Here is a 19,853-nt window from a genome sequence, read left to right as displayed (position 1 = left end):
TAGCACTATTTGCTGATGATATGATTCTATACCTAGAAGACCCTAAAAGTTCCACCAGAAAACTTCTAGAACTAGTAAATGAATTCAGCAAAGTAGCAGGATATAAAGACAAATTCATTTCTGTATATCAGTGACAAATTCTCTGAAAGGAAAATGAGGAAAACTACCCCATTTACAACAGCCTCAAAAACAAAACTAACCAACCAACCAACCAAACAACAACAACAACAAAAACTTGGGAATCTACTTAATGAAAGAGGTGAAAGATCTATACAATGAAAACTACAAGACCCTAAAGAGATAAATCAAAGAATACCTTAGAAGATGGAAAGATCTACCTTGCTCTTGGATAGGCAGAATTAATATTATCAAAATATCCATACCACCAAAAGCACTTTAAAGATTTAATGCAATTCTGATTAAAATCCCAATGGCATTCCTCATGGAAATAGAAAAAGCAATCATGAAATTCATCTGGAACAAAAAGAGACCCAGAATAGCTAAAGCAATACTTAATAAGAAGAGTGAAGCAGGTAGCATCACTATACCAGACCTTAAACTGTAATACAGAGTAACAGTAACAAAAACAGCATGGTATCAGCACCAAAATAGACTGATAGACCAATGGTACAGAATAGAGGACACAGAGATTAACCCACAAAACTACATTTATCTTATATTAGACAAAGGTGCCAAGAACATACATTGGAAAACAGCCTCTTCAATAAACGGTGCTAGGAAAACTGGAAATCCATATGCAACAAAATGAAATTAAACCCCTACCTCTCATCATGCAGAAAACTCAACTCAAAATGGATCAAGCATCTAGGAATACAACCAGATACTCTGTCTAATAGAAGAAAAAGTAGGCCCTTATCTCCATCATGTGGGATTAGGCCCCAACATTCTTAATAAGACTCCTATAGTGCAAGAACTAAAATCAAGAATCAATAAATGGGATAGATTCAAACTAAAAAGTTTCTTATCAGTAAAAGAAACAATCTGTTAGGTGAATAGACAGCCAACATATTGGGAACAAATTTTTACCCTTCACACATCAGATAGAACACTAATCTCTAGGGTATATAAAGAACTCAAAAAGCTAAGCACCAAAAAAAACCAAATAACCCAATCAATAAATGGGCCAAGGATCTGAACAGACACTTCTCAGAAGATGATATACAATCAATGAACACTTTTTCAAATATTTGTTTATTATCTCTAGCAATTAGAGAAATGCAAATCAAAACCACTCTAAGATTTCATCTCACTCTAATCAGAATGGCAGCTATTATGAAGACAAACAACAATAATTGTTGGTGAGGATGTGGGGGGAAAGGTACACTCATACCCTGCTGGTGGGTCTGCAAATTGGTGCAGCTAATATGGAAAGCAGTATGGAGATTCCTTGGAAAACTGGGAATGGAATCACCATTTGACCCAGCTATCCCTCTCCTTGGTCTATACCCAAATGACTTAAAAACTGCAGAAACACAGCCACATCAATGTTTATAGCACACAATTCACAATAGCTAAACTGTGGAACCAACCTAGATGCCCTTCAATAGATGGATTTTAAAATGTGGCATATATACCCAATGGAATATTACTCAGCAATAAGAGAGAATAAAATCATAGCATTTGCAGGTAAATGGATGGCGTTGGAGAAGACAATGCTGAGTGAAGTTAGCCAATCCCCAAAAAACAAATGCCAAATGTTTTCTCTGATATAAGGAGGCTGACTCATAGTGGGGTAGGGTGGGGGAACATGGGAGGAATAGATGAACTCTAGATAGGACAAAAGGGTGGGAGGGGAAGGGAGGGGCCATGTGGTGAGAAATGATGGTGGAATGTGATAGACATTACTATCCAAAGTGCATGTATGAAGACATGAATTGGTGTGAATATACTTTGTATACAACCAGAAATATGAAAAATTGCTCTATATGTGTAATATGAATTGTAATGCATTTTGCTGTCATATATTAAAAAATTAATAAAAAGTTTATAAGTTAAATAAATAAATGAAAACCAAGGTCTGCTCTTTTAGTTCTCTTTGTTACTACTACTGGCATTGCCAATAGACCTTTGTAGGCAGATGTAGGAAAACACATGTATGGGTGTGTATGTTTATATTTGTATACCATGTAGAAAAGTACTTTTATATTTTATTTAGAAATATGTGGAATATAAATATTTTATGTGCATGTGCATATGTGTGTACATATATACACATATGTATTTGAATAGAAAGAACCATGTAAAAATACATCTGTAACTATTGCTGTTTCTGTTAGTGTGTACATATTAAAAAGCCCATCAGTTTATAATAATATTTGAATTCTAGCCTAAAATCTCCATGTCATTTTGAGTCTTTGCCACTTTTATGTTTATAAATGACATCAGACAGGGAAAGATGTAACTCCCGTTTTCTCAATATATCCACTTACTTACTCAAACAAATAATTTAGTTTTCTAATGCAACCAGTCTCCCCGTTGTTCTGGCTGGTTACTTTATCCTCCATTCACTTTGTAAACCCTTCTGTCCCATTTTCTTTTCACAACAAATGTTTACATCAGAATTAAAGGGAAACAAAAACATCGAGCATAGGAAGAACACATTTACTGAAATACAAGTGTCTCATTTGGTTTGAAATCCTCAAAAGTTGCTCTGACTACTTACCTGAGGTGGATTTATGTTGGCAGTGCTTCAAGAAGTCCTCCATCCCTCAAGAAGTTGCTTTTAGTTTTGGTTACAGGCTCTCCAAACTCAGGTCATGCTATAAATAACACCAGTGCCTTTCCCCCTGTGTTAAAAGACCTCAGACTTGTTTCAAACCCCCAAAGTTCTCCACTTGAGGAATGGTCTACAGATGAGAGACAATTACTAGATAGATTAGTTGAGAGAAGGGGCAAGGCACTGCCCTGCTAATGATACCAACCTGTCCCTTCTCCAAGGTCTAATTACTAACAGGCAGTCCTCAAATTTGAGTACAACTGTTCATAATTAGTCCTCAAGTTTGAGATATTTTTCTCGTTAAAAATAGGACTCCTGGGCTAGGGTGTGGCTCAGTGGTAGAGTGCTCGCCTGGCAGGCAGGAGGCAGTGGGTTCGATTCTCAGCACCACATAAACGTGAAGTAAAGATATTGTGTCCACCTAAAACTAAAAAATAAATATTAAAAAAAAATGACTCCTGTACCCAACCCCAGAGATTTTGATTCAGGGTCTAGGAGGTCTGTCTAGGAATCTGCATTGTCAATAAACATCCTAGTGAATTTTAGAATGTTGATGCACCATCCTTAACAAGCCCTTGTGTTTTTAATAAATGCATTGAATTTAAGTTCCTCAACTATCAAGTAGATGAGATGAGAAGTTTGTAAGAGAAAATCAAGTTAAATTGGAACAAATGGCTTACTGGCAGAATAAAGTACTTTTTAAAGAAGTACAAGGTTCAGATGCTTAATGATTTGTTATTTTCCCTCTTTTAACTTAGGATTTCTGAGCAGGGACGAACAATCATCTTCTCCATTCATCAACCTCAGTATTCCATCTTCAAGCTGTTTGACTGCCTCACATTATTGGCCTCAGGAAGACTTATATTCCATGGTCCTGCGCAGGAGGCTTTGGGGTACTTTGAATCAATAGGTGTGGCTGACTTTTTCATGCACTAAATCTTCAATTCATAGAATCATAGAGAACAGAGGGGCGACAAGAGTCCTGTTGGATCTTTGCATTTACTTGGGGTGCCACCACTCTAAACATCTTTGGTCAGTTTGATGCCAGAAGTTTTTTTTTTTTTTTTTTTTTTTTCATTTTGCAGGACTTACTTGTTGTTTAGGTCTCTTTCCTTATCCTGTCCTACAAGTATGCATATATGTATGTTTCTACTAGGCCTGGGTCTGCTCTGCTTCCCAGTTATAATGACCTTCCCCCTGAAAGTTCAGTAATAAATGTATTGAACTTAGAGCCAGTTAGTCAATTAACATTTATAGAATGACCCAGTGTCAATGTCTTTTTGACCACATAAGAGATGATGGCATTTCAGTTTTTCCTCCATCATGTTATCTTCTTATATACCCTGATGAGGGCTCATGGAGAATGTTGCTTAACTTTATAGTAACATTAAATTGCAGATTTAGGCCTTAAATAAGTGCAAGTGGCTATTAGTCAATACAATGTCTTGTCCTAAATCTGACTTTGATGGGCCAGTATTTTGGACATTTCTGGGTTGCCTGATTCTTTCTCTATCAGATTGAATTTTGTGATTATTTTAAATGGCTCATGCAATCTACTTCATTTTAGAGATATTTGGGTATGATTATAGATGTGTCCTCATGACCTAACATATCATTGTAAATATTCATTAGCTGTGTTTCTTAATTTATTTTGTTTAATCTCTGTCATTTGAAAATGATTAAGCATATATGGGTCTAAGGGAATCCAGAGAAGATAAAAACTTAAGAGTGAGACCTCAGGTCAAGTTCAGATGATTGTGCCATAGAACTTGAGGTGAGAGCTTAGGTGTGCTGTGCTAATCATTCTCTCTTGATAATGCTGTTTTGTGGATTTGTTGTCTATTTGGAATTATGGCAGATGGACAGATAATAATTTGGATCTCTGAATGTAGAAGGTGGAGAAACTATTTTTGCAGATAGGTGCACTGCTGTTCTAGTATTTGCTATGTGAACTTTGAGAGTACAACAAGCCCCAGCATTTAACACTTTTTTTCTTGGACACAGATTTAGTTTTATGGAAGAGTACTAATAATCATCAGATTATATTGATGACTATTTGGGTTTCATGATTTATGATAGGTAAGGACTAATGTAAGATGTTCTAAAGAATCCATGATTGGTGTGGAAAATCAAATCTATATAGATATATAAATGTTTATAATAGGTCTATCTCTATATAATAGATATATTTATTAGATTGGATTAGTTTAGTAGTAACCTGTTAATAATATTTCCTTTCTTTATCCATATCTATTATATAATAGACCTATTATATTATAGATATATCTTATCAGCTGGAAAAAAATAAAATATTGTGTGACTTGAATATATAAGGAGAAAAGATGAATACTGAGAAAAGAGAACGAGAAGATGAGAAGTTAGATTCTGTCTTCCCTAACCTCACCTTCATCACCCTCTGGAAGTGAGTCCTCTTCACCTTCCATGACTATCATATTGAGTTCTGGGGGTGCTTTCTTTCTCAGGTTACCCATGCGAACCTTACAACAACCCTGCGGACTTCTTCCTGGATATCATTAATGAAGACTCTTCTGCTGTGGGATTAAACAGAGAGGAAGGAGACTGGGAAGGTATGTAAGTCTCTTAGATTTATTTTGCCTAGTTGCTCTGGCTGAAGTTTAGCAATGTAATGGCTCATTAAAACCTGCCTTTGTGAATTCATGTTAATGCTGTGCTCTGATGAGTCAACAGACAGACTTTGTTGTTCATAGAGCTGTGGGCATTTTAATTTTAATTTGTAAATGAGCATCTATATGATACTGTCAGTTGGAAGGGGGTTCCCAATAAGAAATATTCTCATTTTTATACTATTTTTGAAATAAGAAACTGGGCTCTTTATGCACTTACACAGAGTATAAAGGAAGGGCCAGATTTTTATATTAGGAATTATTCCACTGTGTGGTAAGGAATCTATTTTGTGAAATAGGCAAATAGGAAAAAGTCAGTGAGTTTGTTGAACCTATAAGATTACACCAGTAGTTCTGGTTCATTCACTGTGTTTTTCTAAAATATAAAGCAATGACAAGGCTAGTGGTTCTTTTTATATTCAAGCTTTAGAATTAGAATGTTATCCAAGAAAGGAGTTGTAGAAGAATGGATTAGTTTAGTAGTAACCTGTTAATAACGTTTCTCTTCTTTATCCACTTTTATTCCAAAGCCAACGAGACTGAGCGGCTTTCTCAGAGAGAAAAGTTCGTCATAGAAAAATTAGTTGAATATTATGCCACCTCCTCCTTCTACAGAGATACCAAAGCTGAGTTAGATGAACTTTCAAGAGGTCAGGAGAAGAAGAGGAGCTCAGCCTTCAAGAATATCACTTATGTCACCTCCTTCTGTCATCAGCTCCAATGGATTATCAGGCGTTCCTTCAAAAATGTACTGGGTATTCCCCGTGCCTCTATAGCTCAGGTAACCTGTCAGATTCTTTTCATTGTGCTGTGAAGTACTCAGGTGGGAGCTATTTGGTTCTGATGTGGTCCACTTCAGGAATATGTGTATCTTCTACCCACCCCTCCATCGACTTGTCATCCCCACTTCATTTGGGATATAGAAATAGTCAATAGAACAAGTGAAACACAATCAAGATTTTAACATGTAAAGCTTGTTTTAGTTGATTGAATTGTTGATGATTGAAGTAAACTGTAATGAGTAATCTGAGCAGAAAAAAAATTTGTAATGTAAATGTAGAGTCAGCCATATTTGGGATATTCTAGTAGTTGTTCCCTATCATCCAGTGATTTACTCAACAATGTCAACACAAGATCGTGTGCTGCACGTTGGGACCCTGTTACAATAGTGAATAATGGGTAAAATTCACTAGTGTAACAGAGGGACTTACTTTCTTATAATGACAAAAGGCAATGAAAACTGAATAAAGAAAATAGGTAGCATGTCAGATGACAGAAGAGACTATGCAGGAAGATTAAGCAGAGAAGGGATGAAGGTAGGGGAGGGACAGAGAAGAAGTAGAGAGAAGAGCGTTGGTTTACAATTGAAATCAGGCAGTGAGGGAAACCTGGAGTTGTTGAATATACCTGAAGTTGGTCTGAACTGTCCACTGTCTGAAGGAAGAGCCTGTATGCAGAGTGTTGTTATTATTATTGACCTTCCTACTTAAAGATTCTTCTCTTTGGAAAGCCCTAGATACCTTTAAGAGTTTTCAGTTTATACACAGGTAATAATCAGGCTTAATGAGGCTATTCACTGTGTAGCTAACTCCCTTAAGATGGGATAATGTTCTTTTCTTCTTTTGTCTGGCTCTGTGATAGCTATTGATTATCACTCTTCAAGGTTTTGCTGTTATTCGTAACCTGTGTGTCACACAAAACACCAGTTCTTCCAGTTCATTAATCTATCATCTATAATTCACCTGGTTGTTTGGGGACTGTTATTTTTATTATCAATCACTAAAATTCTGTTGAGTCTGGAAAGATAGCATGTTGTCAGCACTAATGAAATACTACTGACTTCTTAACATGTGCACTCTAATTTTCATATTTAGTGTACCTGAGAACATATATCCTTATTTGATTCACCCTTAGTGGATTCAATTTCTCCGAATGTTTTTTAGCCTTGTTATTTGTCATTTCTTTCAGAACACAAGCAATTTTGTGTCCTATCAATGAAGAGTAATGTTTCATTCTTTAAAATATTTTAAATTTCATTTAGAATCATGCCAGCTGAATTAGAGCCATCAACTTAGGTTACCCACTTTTCAGCAGGAGATGATGAAACAAGTTGATTCTTTCCTGTGATGTATGCATTAAGTTTTCCTTACTTGCCTTTAAAAAGTGGTTTATAAGTATCTTTTCCAGGCTACATACACAGGAGTTCTGGGCAGGGCATTATCAGAACACAGTTACTTGTACACCAGGATGGTGCCTGTTTGGGATCTAGGCTTCCTTAAGGTGCAAACAGCCAACTTACTTCATCAATAAACTCAAAAGGAATTCCAGCAACATTCAGAGAATTATCAGTCTCTAAAATAAGGGTAGAACTGTGGAGAGCAGTGACTTGAATTATGGTCTTTGACTGCCTTATGGTTGTGGCTACACTTGCACTGGGAACTTTCTGTGTCCCACCTGATGCCAGCTTTCTCTCTATAAGTGTTTGTTTCTCACCGGTTTTGCCCCTCACCGGTTTCTAAGGTTCAGCTGTGTAGGTAGCCCCCTGAACTCTTGTTCAGGTTTGTGAATACTCGAGTGTTAGTATATGAGTAGGCAAACCTATTTGGTAAGGGGCCAATGGTAAATATTTTAAGTTTTGCAGGCCATATGGTCTTTGTCTCAGGTAGTCAACCCTGCCATTTTAGCACGAAGCAGCCCTAACTCATGCATAAACAGGTGAACCTGGCTGTGTTCTGATACAGCTTTATTTATGGACACTGACGTTTGATTATAAATTTCATATTACAAGAAATATTTTTTCCTTCAACTATTAAAAGTCGACCCAAATCAATCTTGCCACACAGGGTAGCATAGCCATTCAGGACCTGATAAAATTGTTGGGGAATAAAATAAAGTCCAAGTGGCCTAGAATTTGGTCTTGAACTGAACTCTCAGCCTTTTTGACAGCTAACATGCACAGTTTCATAATTCAAGAAGTTCAATCAAAAACAGGCTGTCTTTATGCTTATCATTACACATAAATTCAGTTTCAGGGCCAGGAATGTAGTGTTTGCCTGAGGCTATACAAGCCCCTGGGTTCAATTCCAAGCAGTGCAAAATAAATAATAAAAATTTAGAAACACACACACTTCAAAAATGGAATTTTGCACAACAAGGAAGTAGGCATGACGTGGGTCTCACCTCTACCTTTGGGGTTCCAGCCTGTATGGGAAAGTGCATTTTACAGTCACCAAAGCATTCAGTTAGCTTTCTCTGGGGGCATTCCAGTGCTTCCATTACCATCTCCTCTGTCACTGCCTCTCTATCAACCTTGGCCAGTGAAGCCAACAGTTAACACATAACACCTGAAGTGCTGATTCTTCATCCTCCTCAACCATCTGCACCTCTTCAATCTGTGTGGATGACTCCTAAGGAGATCATACAAACATCATTTTTTAATGATAAAAATTTTCTTAAGGATGTTTCAAATAGCAAAGGATCATAGGTTACATTATTCCATAATTTATTTGATGAATTCTATTCATGAGTTCCTGAGTCAGGCTAAACCCTGCGTTGGCGGTTGCCTGGTAGATATGAGAGAATCTTAGCTTGTACAGTCATCTGCTCTGTTGTCCTTTCAGTTCCCCAAACAACAGATACATTAATTTTCAATTTAGTTTAGAAAGCATTAATAATATACACTGTTTTATATTCTCCGAAAGAATCTGGCCAAGCCATTTGAAGTGTTTATCTCAATGGACAAATTTTGATTATGCAGCCATATCTATTACAATGGTATAAATGATGGTCAAAATTTTTCACCTCTCATTTAAATGCTGTCCTTTTTCTTTCCAAAAAGATAATTGCCACAGTCATACTTGGATTGCTTGTAGGTGCCACTTTCCAAGGGCTAACAAATAGTTGTATGAAAACGGAGAGTAGGTAAGTAAATTTGGATCTTAATTTTGAAAAACTGTTGTTACTTTATTCATTCTTGCAGACATCCATCAATATTTGAATTTATAAGTATGGGCCAGACGTTATTGTTTTGTGAGGTACAATGAGTTAGTACACTGAAAACAGAGTTAATTTCCTTCTTCCCATATGTACATGTATGTATGTAGTAGTAAACTACACAGAACACAAATCTTACCCTTTCAACCATTTTTTTAAGTACACAGTTCAGCAGCATTAAGTGCATTTATATTGTGCAACTATCACCACTATCCAATGCCAGAACTTTTATTTATTTTTTTTTGTTTTCTCAAATAGAATCTGTAGCCCCATTAAAGAGCAATTCCCCTTACAAACCTCTCCTAACCTCTGACAACCACTTCTACTTTCTGTCTCTGAATCTGACAGAAATATGAGCATTAAAATTCTTCTTTTTCATATAGGTACACAAATTACTTTTTTTTTTTTACTCATAAATAAGCATAGCCTTAATTTCTTTTCTGAGCACCTTGGAAACCTGATAGGAAGGTGTCTAGGTCAAGGATATTGGTCAAAGCTTTCTGATGGCTGTGTGTAGGGTGTCTGTAGTTAGAGCTGAGTGAGGACTCCTTCACTGTCTGGCATTTCCTTCCATGTCCATCCTACCTACTTTTACTCCACTTGAAAACCAAACTAGCTAATAAAATGTTTCCACTCTTTGGGCTATATGTAGCTGACTGTTTCTCTGTTTATACATCAGAAATGATACTTGGCATTTTCTTTCTTTTTAAAAATTTTTTTTTATTTGTAGATAGACACAATGCCTTTATTTTGTTTACTTAGTTTTCTTACGTGGTGCTGGGGATCGAACCCAGTGCCCCAGGCGTGCTAGGCAAGCGCTCTACCACTGAGCCACAACCCCAGCCCTTGGCATTTTCTTTAGTTAAGATGAAGATGACAATATTTATATGACCTAAGTATTCATTTTGGCTGCCATGACAAAACACTACTGACATTGTGCCTTAGAAAAGAGACATTTATTTTCTCTCAATTTTAGAGACTGGAAGTCTGAGGTCACGGTTCTGTTCCAGCAATGTCAGACTCCTGTGAATGTCCTTTCCTACCTTCATTCTGTGCCCTGTCTTCTCAGAACATCTGGTTTTTCTCCTTCTTCTAAGGGCACTAATCCTGTCTTGGGTGCTCCACTTTGATGAACTCATGTAAACCGAATCACCTACCTCCCAATAACACCCAGATGGTAGTAATTTCTTCATCTTAATAATTTAAGTGGGGAATTATTCAGTTCCCAGCAAACTAAGACCATGAATTTCAAAATGTGCTATGATATGGGATTATGGAAAATCACTGTGGAAACAGTGGGAGAGAGATTTGATGGGGTCATGTTTCTCTGTTTCAAGCAGAACAGTTCTATTTTTAAAAAATAAATTTTAATGTCATATCATTTGTGTAAAGAATTCTGTGGGTAGGAAACTGATGTCCTATTGAATTGACTGCAGGGTGTCTGTTTCCATTTTTTCCTGGCAGAGCTGGGCTGCTTCTCGTGCTGGTGGTCTATGAGTGTTTCAGCAGCGTATTAGCTGGGCAGATCTTTGTGGTGGAGAGGAAACTCTTTATGTGAGTAGGTCTATGTTCTAAGAAGGGTCATTGGCAGCTGGGAACAAATAGGTCACATAGAGAATTGGGCCAAGAATATGAACCCAGAGATTAGCAGTATTTTTGTTTTCTTTTATTTCTTTAATTGACAGATAGGAATTCTACATATTAATCATATACAGTAAAAGCATTTGCAATATACATAGGGATTTCCAATGTTAATTGAGAAAAAGTAGTCAAAGGTGGGGAGAAAATCAAAATTGTGTGGGACCTGATACCAAGGAAATAGGGAGTCCTAAGGTTAAGGTGTGGTCAGCAAATCCCAGTGCTGCAGAGAGAGAGAGAGCAAGCGATCAAAGAGCTAAGGTTGCTGAAGCAGGCCTTGAACTTGTGATCCTTCTGCTTCACTCTCCTGAGCCACTGGGATCACAGGCATTTGCCACCATGCCTGGCTTAGAAAACAACAGGTCTTGATAATGTTTCCAACAAAAGCTTGAGGAGCTTGGAAATGATTAAGTACTGGGAACAGGAGCAAATCGGAGGTGGGAGATAAACTGATGAAGAACGTGACAAGGTTTAATCCTGGTAGATAAAGGAGTGGAAAGAGCCAGAAGTCAGCCTTACAGTAAAGAGCAGACTGGGTTTGTCTCTTCTGATTTTCAAACATGGAAGATATTCGCTCATACTTACATGCCAAAGATGAGAATTCTTAGAGGGGAGAGGAATGGAGACATTGGTGGAAGATTTTGGAATTATAGGAGAAAAATGTCAGGAAGAGGAAAGATGGGGATTTAGTAGTGACGGGGCTGCACATTGGAGGTGTGATCATTGAAGGAAGAAATCTTTTTCTTTTTTTTTTTAACATGAAAATAGAAATAAAGGAGTTTAGAGATGTGTAGATGCATTAGTGGCCTTGGAGAAAAACAAATCGCTTTCTTCACACTCAGAAGTGGGGAGAAGAAAAGCCCCTGCTACCACTGAGTTCCTTAATAACTGGAGTTCCGCTCTTCAGTCAGAGCCAGCCTCAGAGGACATACAGGGTCGCTGGGGAGAGTGAGAGATGTAGATGATGTCCCTGGAGGGGTGATGTGCACTATAGTGGGCAGCAGCAGGAGGGGTGCTGTCATGAGAGAGGGTCCAAGTTAGAGCCTTGTGGGGCTGATTCCCCAGGGAGGCTGCACTTGAGGGAGAGAAGGGTGTGTGTGTGTGTGGGGGGCGGTCAGCCTGGAGCCTATGGGCAGGTGCAGTATCAGACCTGGTGGCAGCAGGAATCTGCAGAGCAGCATCTCATCTGGGCTGTGCCTTCTTGGATTAATCTAAAATGTGTGGTGTTTTTTTTTTTTTTTCCCTATAGACACGAGTACATCAGTGGATACTACAGATTGCCATGTTATTTCTTTGGAAAATTGTTATTTGATTTATTACCCAGGAAGTTGTTGCCAAGTATGCTGTTCATTTGTATTATATACTTCATGGCAGGTAAGTAACAAGACAAAGAGGCTGTCTTGTCCTGGATATGAGGTGAAGCCAATTTTTTTTTCCCAAGAATCATTTTGGTTATCCAAACTACAAACCAAGGCATGAGATTGGGAAGCATGTTTTCATTATGCATTCTCTAAAATAGCTGTTCTGCTGTGTGTGGTGGTGTACACTTGTTATCTTAGAGCTTGGGTAGCTGAAGCAAGAGGATCATAAGTTCTAGGCCAGCTTCAGCAAATTAGTAAGACAAAAAAAAATTGGGGTGGAGAGGTTTGGGGAAGTAGCTCAGTGTAAAGCACCCCTGGATTGAATCCCTAGTACAAAAGTAAATAAATAAGCAAATAGCTATTCAATGTGGACATTGTTTTCAAGACTTTTAACACATTTGAACTTTTAAAACTATAAAACTACATTATACTGAGAGGTGCTCTGCTTCATATACAAATATGGAAAGAATTTATACTTGAAATTATGCTGAAGAAACCAGGATGTTTATTGCCTATCTTATTTTCCTCTATAGCTCTCCATGTGTGTTTTTACAAAAATTATAGATAGGTAGTATATCTAATATCTATAGTTTTATATATATATATATATATATATATATATATATATAATATATGTAAAGAGAGATAAAAAGCAATATACACATATAGTCTCTCTTCCTCTCATTCTCTAATGAGGGAAAGATAGTGACTTTATAAGTTTATTGATTTAATAATGATACTTATTTGATGGATGTAGGTAGATATATTTGTGCATTATGCTCAGTTTCCACCCCAGGTCATTTCAACTAATTTTATATATTTTATAGTATAGACAGACACACACACACACACACACACACACACACACACACACACCAGAAATTTCTTCAAAACAAAACCCCAATACATTACTCAATTAACAAAAATAACAAAAATACTGATAGAGTTTAAACTTTCTATTTCACAAGTCAGAGATGTGTCATAAAGAATTTGTAATGGAATATAGATGCCTCCCAACCCCCAGACTCCTGATGAGTGTTCTTGGGTCTGTTCCAAAATCTTCAGATTCTGTGACCCATATCATTAGCTCATTATAGTTTATAAAGTAGTTTAGGAAAATTTCACTAAGCTTCAATCTCAATCACAGGATCATTTGATGGTTTGTCTAGGGGGACATAGATTACAGAGATACTTTACTTTCCCCTAAATATTAAAACTACTATGAGGTCGTGGAATCCTGATTCCAGATTCTTCACTAGTGCGGTTGTCGCACAGTGCATAATGTGGCGACATCTGGATATGAGAAGGTGCTGTTGATGAGTTTCCAATGACAGGAGAAGGAAGCAGAATTTTGGACATTTGTATGATGTATGTCTCCATCTCAGCAACTCAGAAATTGTTCATAGTTGCACATAAAGGAGCTTAGGTGTTATATGGAAAAGTGTTTTTTCAGTAAGTTTATAAAATAAAACAGGATGATATAACTTTATGCACTCATATTCCCCTCCAGGGAAAAAGTGAAATTGATCCAAGAGTAGTTGGATGGTGAGATGGTGACTTTCTTTCATTCTGATATTTGTTTCCCAGAATAATATAGTGCTGTTTGAACAATAAACAATCCTGAATACATGGTGACCTAGGAAGCTGGACTGACCCATTCTGTTCTGTCTCAGGATTGAAACCAGAGGCCGGGGCTTTCTTCATCACGATAATCACTGTTACGATGGTGACGTACACGGCCAGTTCTTTGTCCCTGGCCATGGCCACAGGCCAGAATCTGCACTATCTGTCAACACTCCTCATGAACTTCTATTTTGTATTTATGATGGTGAGTATGAGAGGGAATTTCCCTCCTGGTTTATTCCTGTTCCGCTACCTGTTGTATAAAACCTGCTTTGAGGATTCTGTACATGGAACTCTGACATTTTCAGGAGTTCATAGACTGTGATATAGTTTATTAGAAAAACAGGCCTCTTTCCTCTGCACTGTACTAATGTAGTTCCTATAACATTAACTAACATGTCCTTTCTAATGAGCTTTTAAAAGACATTTCTTGGTGACATATAAAAACTTGATAAATTAAAACTTAAATATCAGAATAATTATGGTTGGATGATTCCCTTGTAAAACATGATTGGTTGTCAATCTTCCTTTCATGCTGATGTTCTGAACTGCTGGCTGTTTACCCATAGCAGAGATGGTTTAGCTGAATTCATTTCTCTCCAAGTTGAAAGCAAAGCTCCCTGAGAAGGGTAACAGTGTGCAGCACCATGTGGGTGGTATAAGTTGGGTGCCTCTTGTGTTTAGGAAAGGAATGCTTTTAAAATATTGGAAAATTCCAAAGTCCATACTAGGTTACCTCCTTTCTGAGTTCCTGACAACCTCTTATATTAGTAATGCTCCTTATTTCCATGCTTCCTTCCTTCCATTTTGAGATGCTGGGGATTGAACACAGGGCTTCACTTATGCTAGCCAAATATTCTACCACTGAGCTACATTACTTTCTTTTAATTTTATTGTGAAAAATAATCTCCTTAAATTGCCCAGACCAGTCTTGAATTTAGTCCTCCTGTCTTGTCCTTCTGAGTAGCTGGGATTATAGGCATGTACCACCAGGCCTGGCAGGAACCGATGTCTTTAAGTGCTACATAATTAGCACAAACTGTTGCCAAAATTTAGTTCCTCCATTTATGAATGTGACAACTCCAAATGTATATCATTGAGAAAGTCCCAAGTCTTGTTTATGTATTTCATATATTATCATCCAATAGATAAAAATGTTTTGTTTGAGTTATTTGATGATGACTGATTATTATGTAAAAGTTTCTTTATGGAACTTTAAAACTGGTTGGAAAAAATGTATTTCATTCAGAGGTGCCTGTGATATAATAAGCACTTTGTTAGGTCACGTCTAAACATATGCAGGCATATCACAACATTGTCATTGTTTTGCACATCCCAGTATACTTCACAGTAGTTAGGACTAGTGTTATGTGAACCTCTAGCTGTCTCTTGTGTGTCTCCAGAAGTCCTTCCTGGCATCTTCACTGTGATACTGCTTTCCGCTATGGTTAAATGGAGGCATTGACCAAATTTCTGATGGGCTTCACCACATCGTGCTCATTATCAGTTCTAGGCTTCTGGTTATCTTAACCTTGCATTCTGAATGTCAAATTATTTCTAAATTAATGAATATGAAATGTAAAACTTTACAGAGAAGGATATGTGCTGCTCAGGAGTTTTCTGGAATATGTTCCTAGATTGCCAGGTTTATTAGGGGAACAGATAGTGGTGATGTAATCCAAATAGTCAGTATAGATGGCACTTCATGTCCATGGGTTCTTCATCCAAAGATTTAACCAACTGTTAATGAAAACTATACAATCCCATAATTGTGTCTGGATGGAATATTTGCACATTTTCTTTTCTTGTCATTATTCCTTAAACTATATAGTATAAACTATATAGTATGCCCAATGTATTAGGTATCATAAGAAATATGGAGATGATTTAAAATAGACAGGATTTAAAGTATAAATGATGTACTTAGGTTACATGCAAATACTATGTCATTTTGAAAACAAGGGACTTAGCATCAGCAGATTTTGTTATCTGTGATTTGGAGATAAGGGGGATCCTGGAACCATTCTTCATAGGATACCAAAGGATAACCGTACTTCTTAATCTTTCATTGTATACAGTTACAGAAGAAAGGTGAGGACATGGTGTTGATAATTAAGAATCTTCCAAATAAGTGGAATGTATAAATATAGATGATAGGTATATTATCCTTCTTTTTTAATGTTTATTTTTTAATTGTAGTTGTATACAATACCTTTATTTACTTATTTTTATGTGATGCTTAGGATCTAACCCAGGGCCTTGCACATGCTAGGTGAGCGCTCTACTGCTGAGCCACAATCCCAGCCCTTGTCCTTCTTTTAATACCATAAAATGCCTTAGCTATGCAGAGACATACACAAGCAAAGGACAAATATTAGTGTTTAATGTAAGAGGGAAGAATTTCAAGAGAGTTATTTCTAGCAGAAATGTTTAGGGGTCTTAGGGTTCTTGAAGAAGGTCTTGTTTAGAATTCCTCATGAAGTCACTGGACTGGTTCTGATGCTTGGTTTTTGCTTTCTGTAGGTTTTTCTGGTTATCTCACTGTATGTTGGAACTATTCCACCTAAGCTTTCTTGGCTTCAGTACTTAAGTATTCCTCATTATGGCTTTAGGGTAAGTTGTCCTCCTTTGTCATCAAGTTGGGTTCCCAAATTGGAAACAATCAAAATAAAAAGCCTAATGATCTAATTTCCCCAGTCATGAGATATGAATCTCCCTTCTGGGAATTGTCTTTCAGGAGGAATGCATGAGTATATCCTCTTAGCCTTGGTTTAAAGAAGGTCTGCACGTCATCTGGGGTTTTCCAAGTCACCTTATTGTTAGAGGAAGAAGACGGTTGGGAAGAAATCTCCTAGCAAATGGGAAAGATTAACTAAATGATGAAAAACATATTGTTGTGTTTTAGTTCAGTAAGAAAATAATCAGAAGAGAGGAGAGTAGAACATACAGTTTATATTGAACAGCAAATAAGAGGAAAAACAAAGGCCACATAATATTCGTAGCTGTATTGATTTAGAAACTAACTGGCTCCAAAGTGAACTTTCTGTTTCATAACATTGTATAACCAAGTTTCTAACTCCCATGATGACAGACGGTTCTGATGACAGTTAACAAGGCCATTACCAAAAATTAACAAAATTCACTGAGTACCATGGTATTATTTTAATTATTGTGTTTGTGGGTTTATGAAATGGGAGAGAAGAAGGAAGGGCTTAAGGGATGATCTAGACAGAGATTTCCATTCTTGGACAATTAAAACAACATCCCCACCAGAGACTTCCTGACTGCTAGGGAAAATACTTCAGTTCTTTAGCGAGTTTCTCTGTGAATGTTCTAGAAACAGTAACAATTAAACTCAAGAACATAATTATGATGATCTTTTGGAAACTTTTTGAAATTTACAACCATTTACCTTATCTCATTCACTCTTGTGTTATAGGCTCTGCAACATATTCAATTTTTGGGACAGAACTTCTGTTTAGAACTTGGAACAATAGGAAGCAATACCTGTAGCAACTATGTGATGTAAGTTTGCATTCAATGTCCCATTGGGTTTGCTAGCTACTGTGGTGTGGTGTAGAAAGGCCCTTAGGCTTAGAACTGGTAAGAGTCATTTTAGGGTCAGCAAACCTTTCTAAACCTGTTTCTCCTCTTAAAGTGAGTCCTTGTGTACTAATGTATGTGAACATGCTGTACAACTCCTGTATTCTAACAGTCAAAATTGTATTTAATGTGGAGAAACCTGTGTTTTGTGCTTTTTGAAATATTGTTTTGATTTTAAATTTCAGTCCTCACTTTTTAGAACATTTGCATTGACATGGGCTCCTTTTATAATTTAGCAAGGGGTTATAGGCTCTGAATATATGGATTATGGGCTACCTGTGAGTCCAGTCCATGGACAGTATTTAAGAGCTAACAGGCAGCAATAGCCCAACAGGAGTGAGTATGGCCCCATTAAGATCCTCGGCCTTCTCTCAGCTTAGATCTTTGACAGAAATCATGAAATCAAAGACTGCATTGTGTGTGTGTGTATGTGTGTGTGTGTGTGTGTGTGTGTGTGTGTATGTAACCTAAATTGGAATTCTCCCTATCCAAGAATGTATCCTCTAAAGAAAGAAACACATATTTCAGTAAGCTGATATGGAAGTCTTAGCTTTGCACAATATCATTAAAACAAATTCAGGTTTTAATAAAATTAGAGGATCTTTTAAACATGTTCTACAATTGTTATTAATGGTTTGATTTTGAAACATTTTTTTCATTTTCTACAATTGTTATTAATGGTTTGATTTTGAAACATGCATTAATGAGAGAAGAGAGAATCCTAGCATCCTAAATATCTCCTAGAATTTCAAAGAGTATAGAAATAATACTTAGCAAGAGCAAAATTTCTATTTTGAATGATGGAGAGGAAAACCTCTAGGGAGAGGGGTTTTCTTTACCTGTGCACTCTCTTTGGTTTCAGATGGGTGTGGCATCTCTGTAACACAGTTGCTGCCCCCCTGCTGTTTAGGGTGAAATGGATGGAAAAAGTAGGACCAGATAAGGAGGAATCACCACAGGTTTCACACTCACAGAAGGCTCATTCTCGCAAGAGGAAGGAGGAAGCTTCTTCAATAGCAAAGAGAGACCAGGGATGTTTTTGAAATGCCTAAATTCTTAGAGATGCACAAGAATGGCAGCAGGCAATAATTGTGGCAGCACCAGGTGTTTTTAGTACCAGCCACTTTTCTAGCCTGTGGCAGGAATGCTGCATCCTGCTCTGCTCTAGCTGCTACCTAAGGTTTGAGTCTGATTCCTGGGCCTGCTGGTCACATCCTGTAGCTGGGTTTCCATACTCCTCAGTAGGGTCTTGGTGTGAGAGCTGAGAGAACATGACTTTGGCTGGAAATTGGCCCTTGCTAATTTTTTTCCCTCAGATTTGGAATTCTTGCCTCAGTTCTTTTGAATGGCTGTCTTGTGAGTGAGTGGAACTGTAGGAGCTTTGACCAACTTAGCAAGGCCTGTAGATACCATCAGGTAAAGCTGAAGGTTCACTATAAGGAATAAGAGAAAGGTCACCTGATCAAATTTTCCTTTTAAGGGAGCATCATTATAGATCTGGAAAAGAGTGAATCTGAGGAAGCTAAAATTTTGGTTCATAGTGTGACTCTACAAACTTGCCCAAGTTTGTTAAACCTCCTGTTTCTCTTCTTTAAAATGAGCGTAATATCTATACACCTTCAGATTGTTTTAGGGATTAGTAAACTATTAGGTACATGTTGCTTAGCATAGTATCTGGCACAATTGAAGCATTCATCAACTATTAGCTATTAGTTTTAAAGGGCTAACTACCAACAATTTGGTTATCTATAGGCTTCTCTAACAAAGGAACAGTGAATATATGCAATAGAACTTGACACATACTATAAATGTAGTTTTTTTTTCTTTTATTTCAGATGTACTGGAGAAGAATTCTTGATAGTCCAGGGCATGGATCTCTCACCTTGGGGTTTCTGGCAGAACCTCCTGGGTTTGGTTGTTTTAATGATTTTCTTTCTCATAATTACCTACTTCAGATTGTTATTTCTTAAAAAATATTCTTAAATTCCTCTTTATTTTACTATAAATTACTGTCATATTAAACAGAGAATTGACTTTTCCTCCACTTTTTTATTGTTGCATTGTACTAATGTTATGCTTGAGTATGGGGACCCCCAAAAGACCACCAGAGACTGAGACTGATGTAAGCAGCAAAGAGGTGTTTATTGAGAGCTAGCTCGGACCTCCGCGCACACAGCAACTGGTGACGCTGAGAGGCCCCGAGCCCAGTGTTTGCAGCAGTTTTATACACTCTTTGGGGAAGGCAGGGACTTC

The 19,853-nt window shown here is 37.3% G+C and overlaps 1 protein-coding gene across 4 annotated transcripts in view; it reads left to right on the top strand.

Moving 5' to 3' along the window:
• The window catches only part of LOC113175385 (broad substrate specificity ATP-binding cassette transporter ABCG2-like), a 33,998-nt gene extending 14,415 nt beyond the window's left edge, over positions 1 to 19,583 (top strand). For 2 of the 4 annotated variants that reach the window (XM_077803481.1, XM_077803478.1), the window contains 10 exons: positions 3,496 to 3,647; positions 5,221 to 5,325; positions 5,913 to 6,163; positions 9,221 to 9,303; positions 10,840 to 10,929; positions 12,263 to 12,387; positions 14,048 to 14,202; positions 16,521 to 16,610; positions 17,437 to 17,522; positions 19,436 to 19,583. In XM_077803481.1, coding sequence (XP_077659607.1) covers positions 3,496 to 3,647; positions 5,221 to 5,325; positions 5,913 to 6,163; positions 9,221 to 9,303; positions 10,840 to 10,929; positions 12,263 to 12,387; positions 14,048 to 14,202; positions 16,521 to 16,610; positions 17,437 to 17,522; positions 19,436 to 19,583 — 1,285 coding nt within the window. The remainder of the gene's footprint in view (positions 1 to 3,495; positions 3,648 to 5,220; positions 5,326 to 5,912; positions 6,164 to 9,220; positions 9,304 to 10,839; positions 10,930 to 12,262; positions 12,388 to 14,047; positions 14,203 to 16,520; positions 16,611 to 17,436; positions 17,523 to 19,435) is intronic. The other 2 variants (XM_077803479.1, XM_077803480.1) reach the window with 2 other exon arrangements.
• Positions 19,584 to 19,853: the final 270 nt, after the last annotated feature.

The sequence above is a fragment of the Urocitellus parryii genome, chromosome 10, assembly GCF_045843805.1.
Source record: "Urocitellus parryii isolate mUroPar1 chromosome 10, mUroPar1.hap1, whole genome shotgun sequence".
Classification (NCBI taxonomy): domain Eukaryota; kingdom Metazoa; phylum Chordata; class Mammalia; order Rodentia; family Sciuridae; genus Urocitellus; species Urocitellus parryii.
This window is presented reverse-complemented; position numbering and strand designations above follow the sequence as displayed.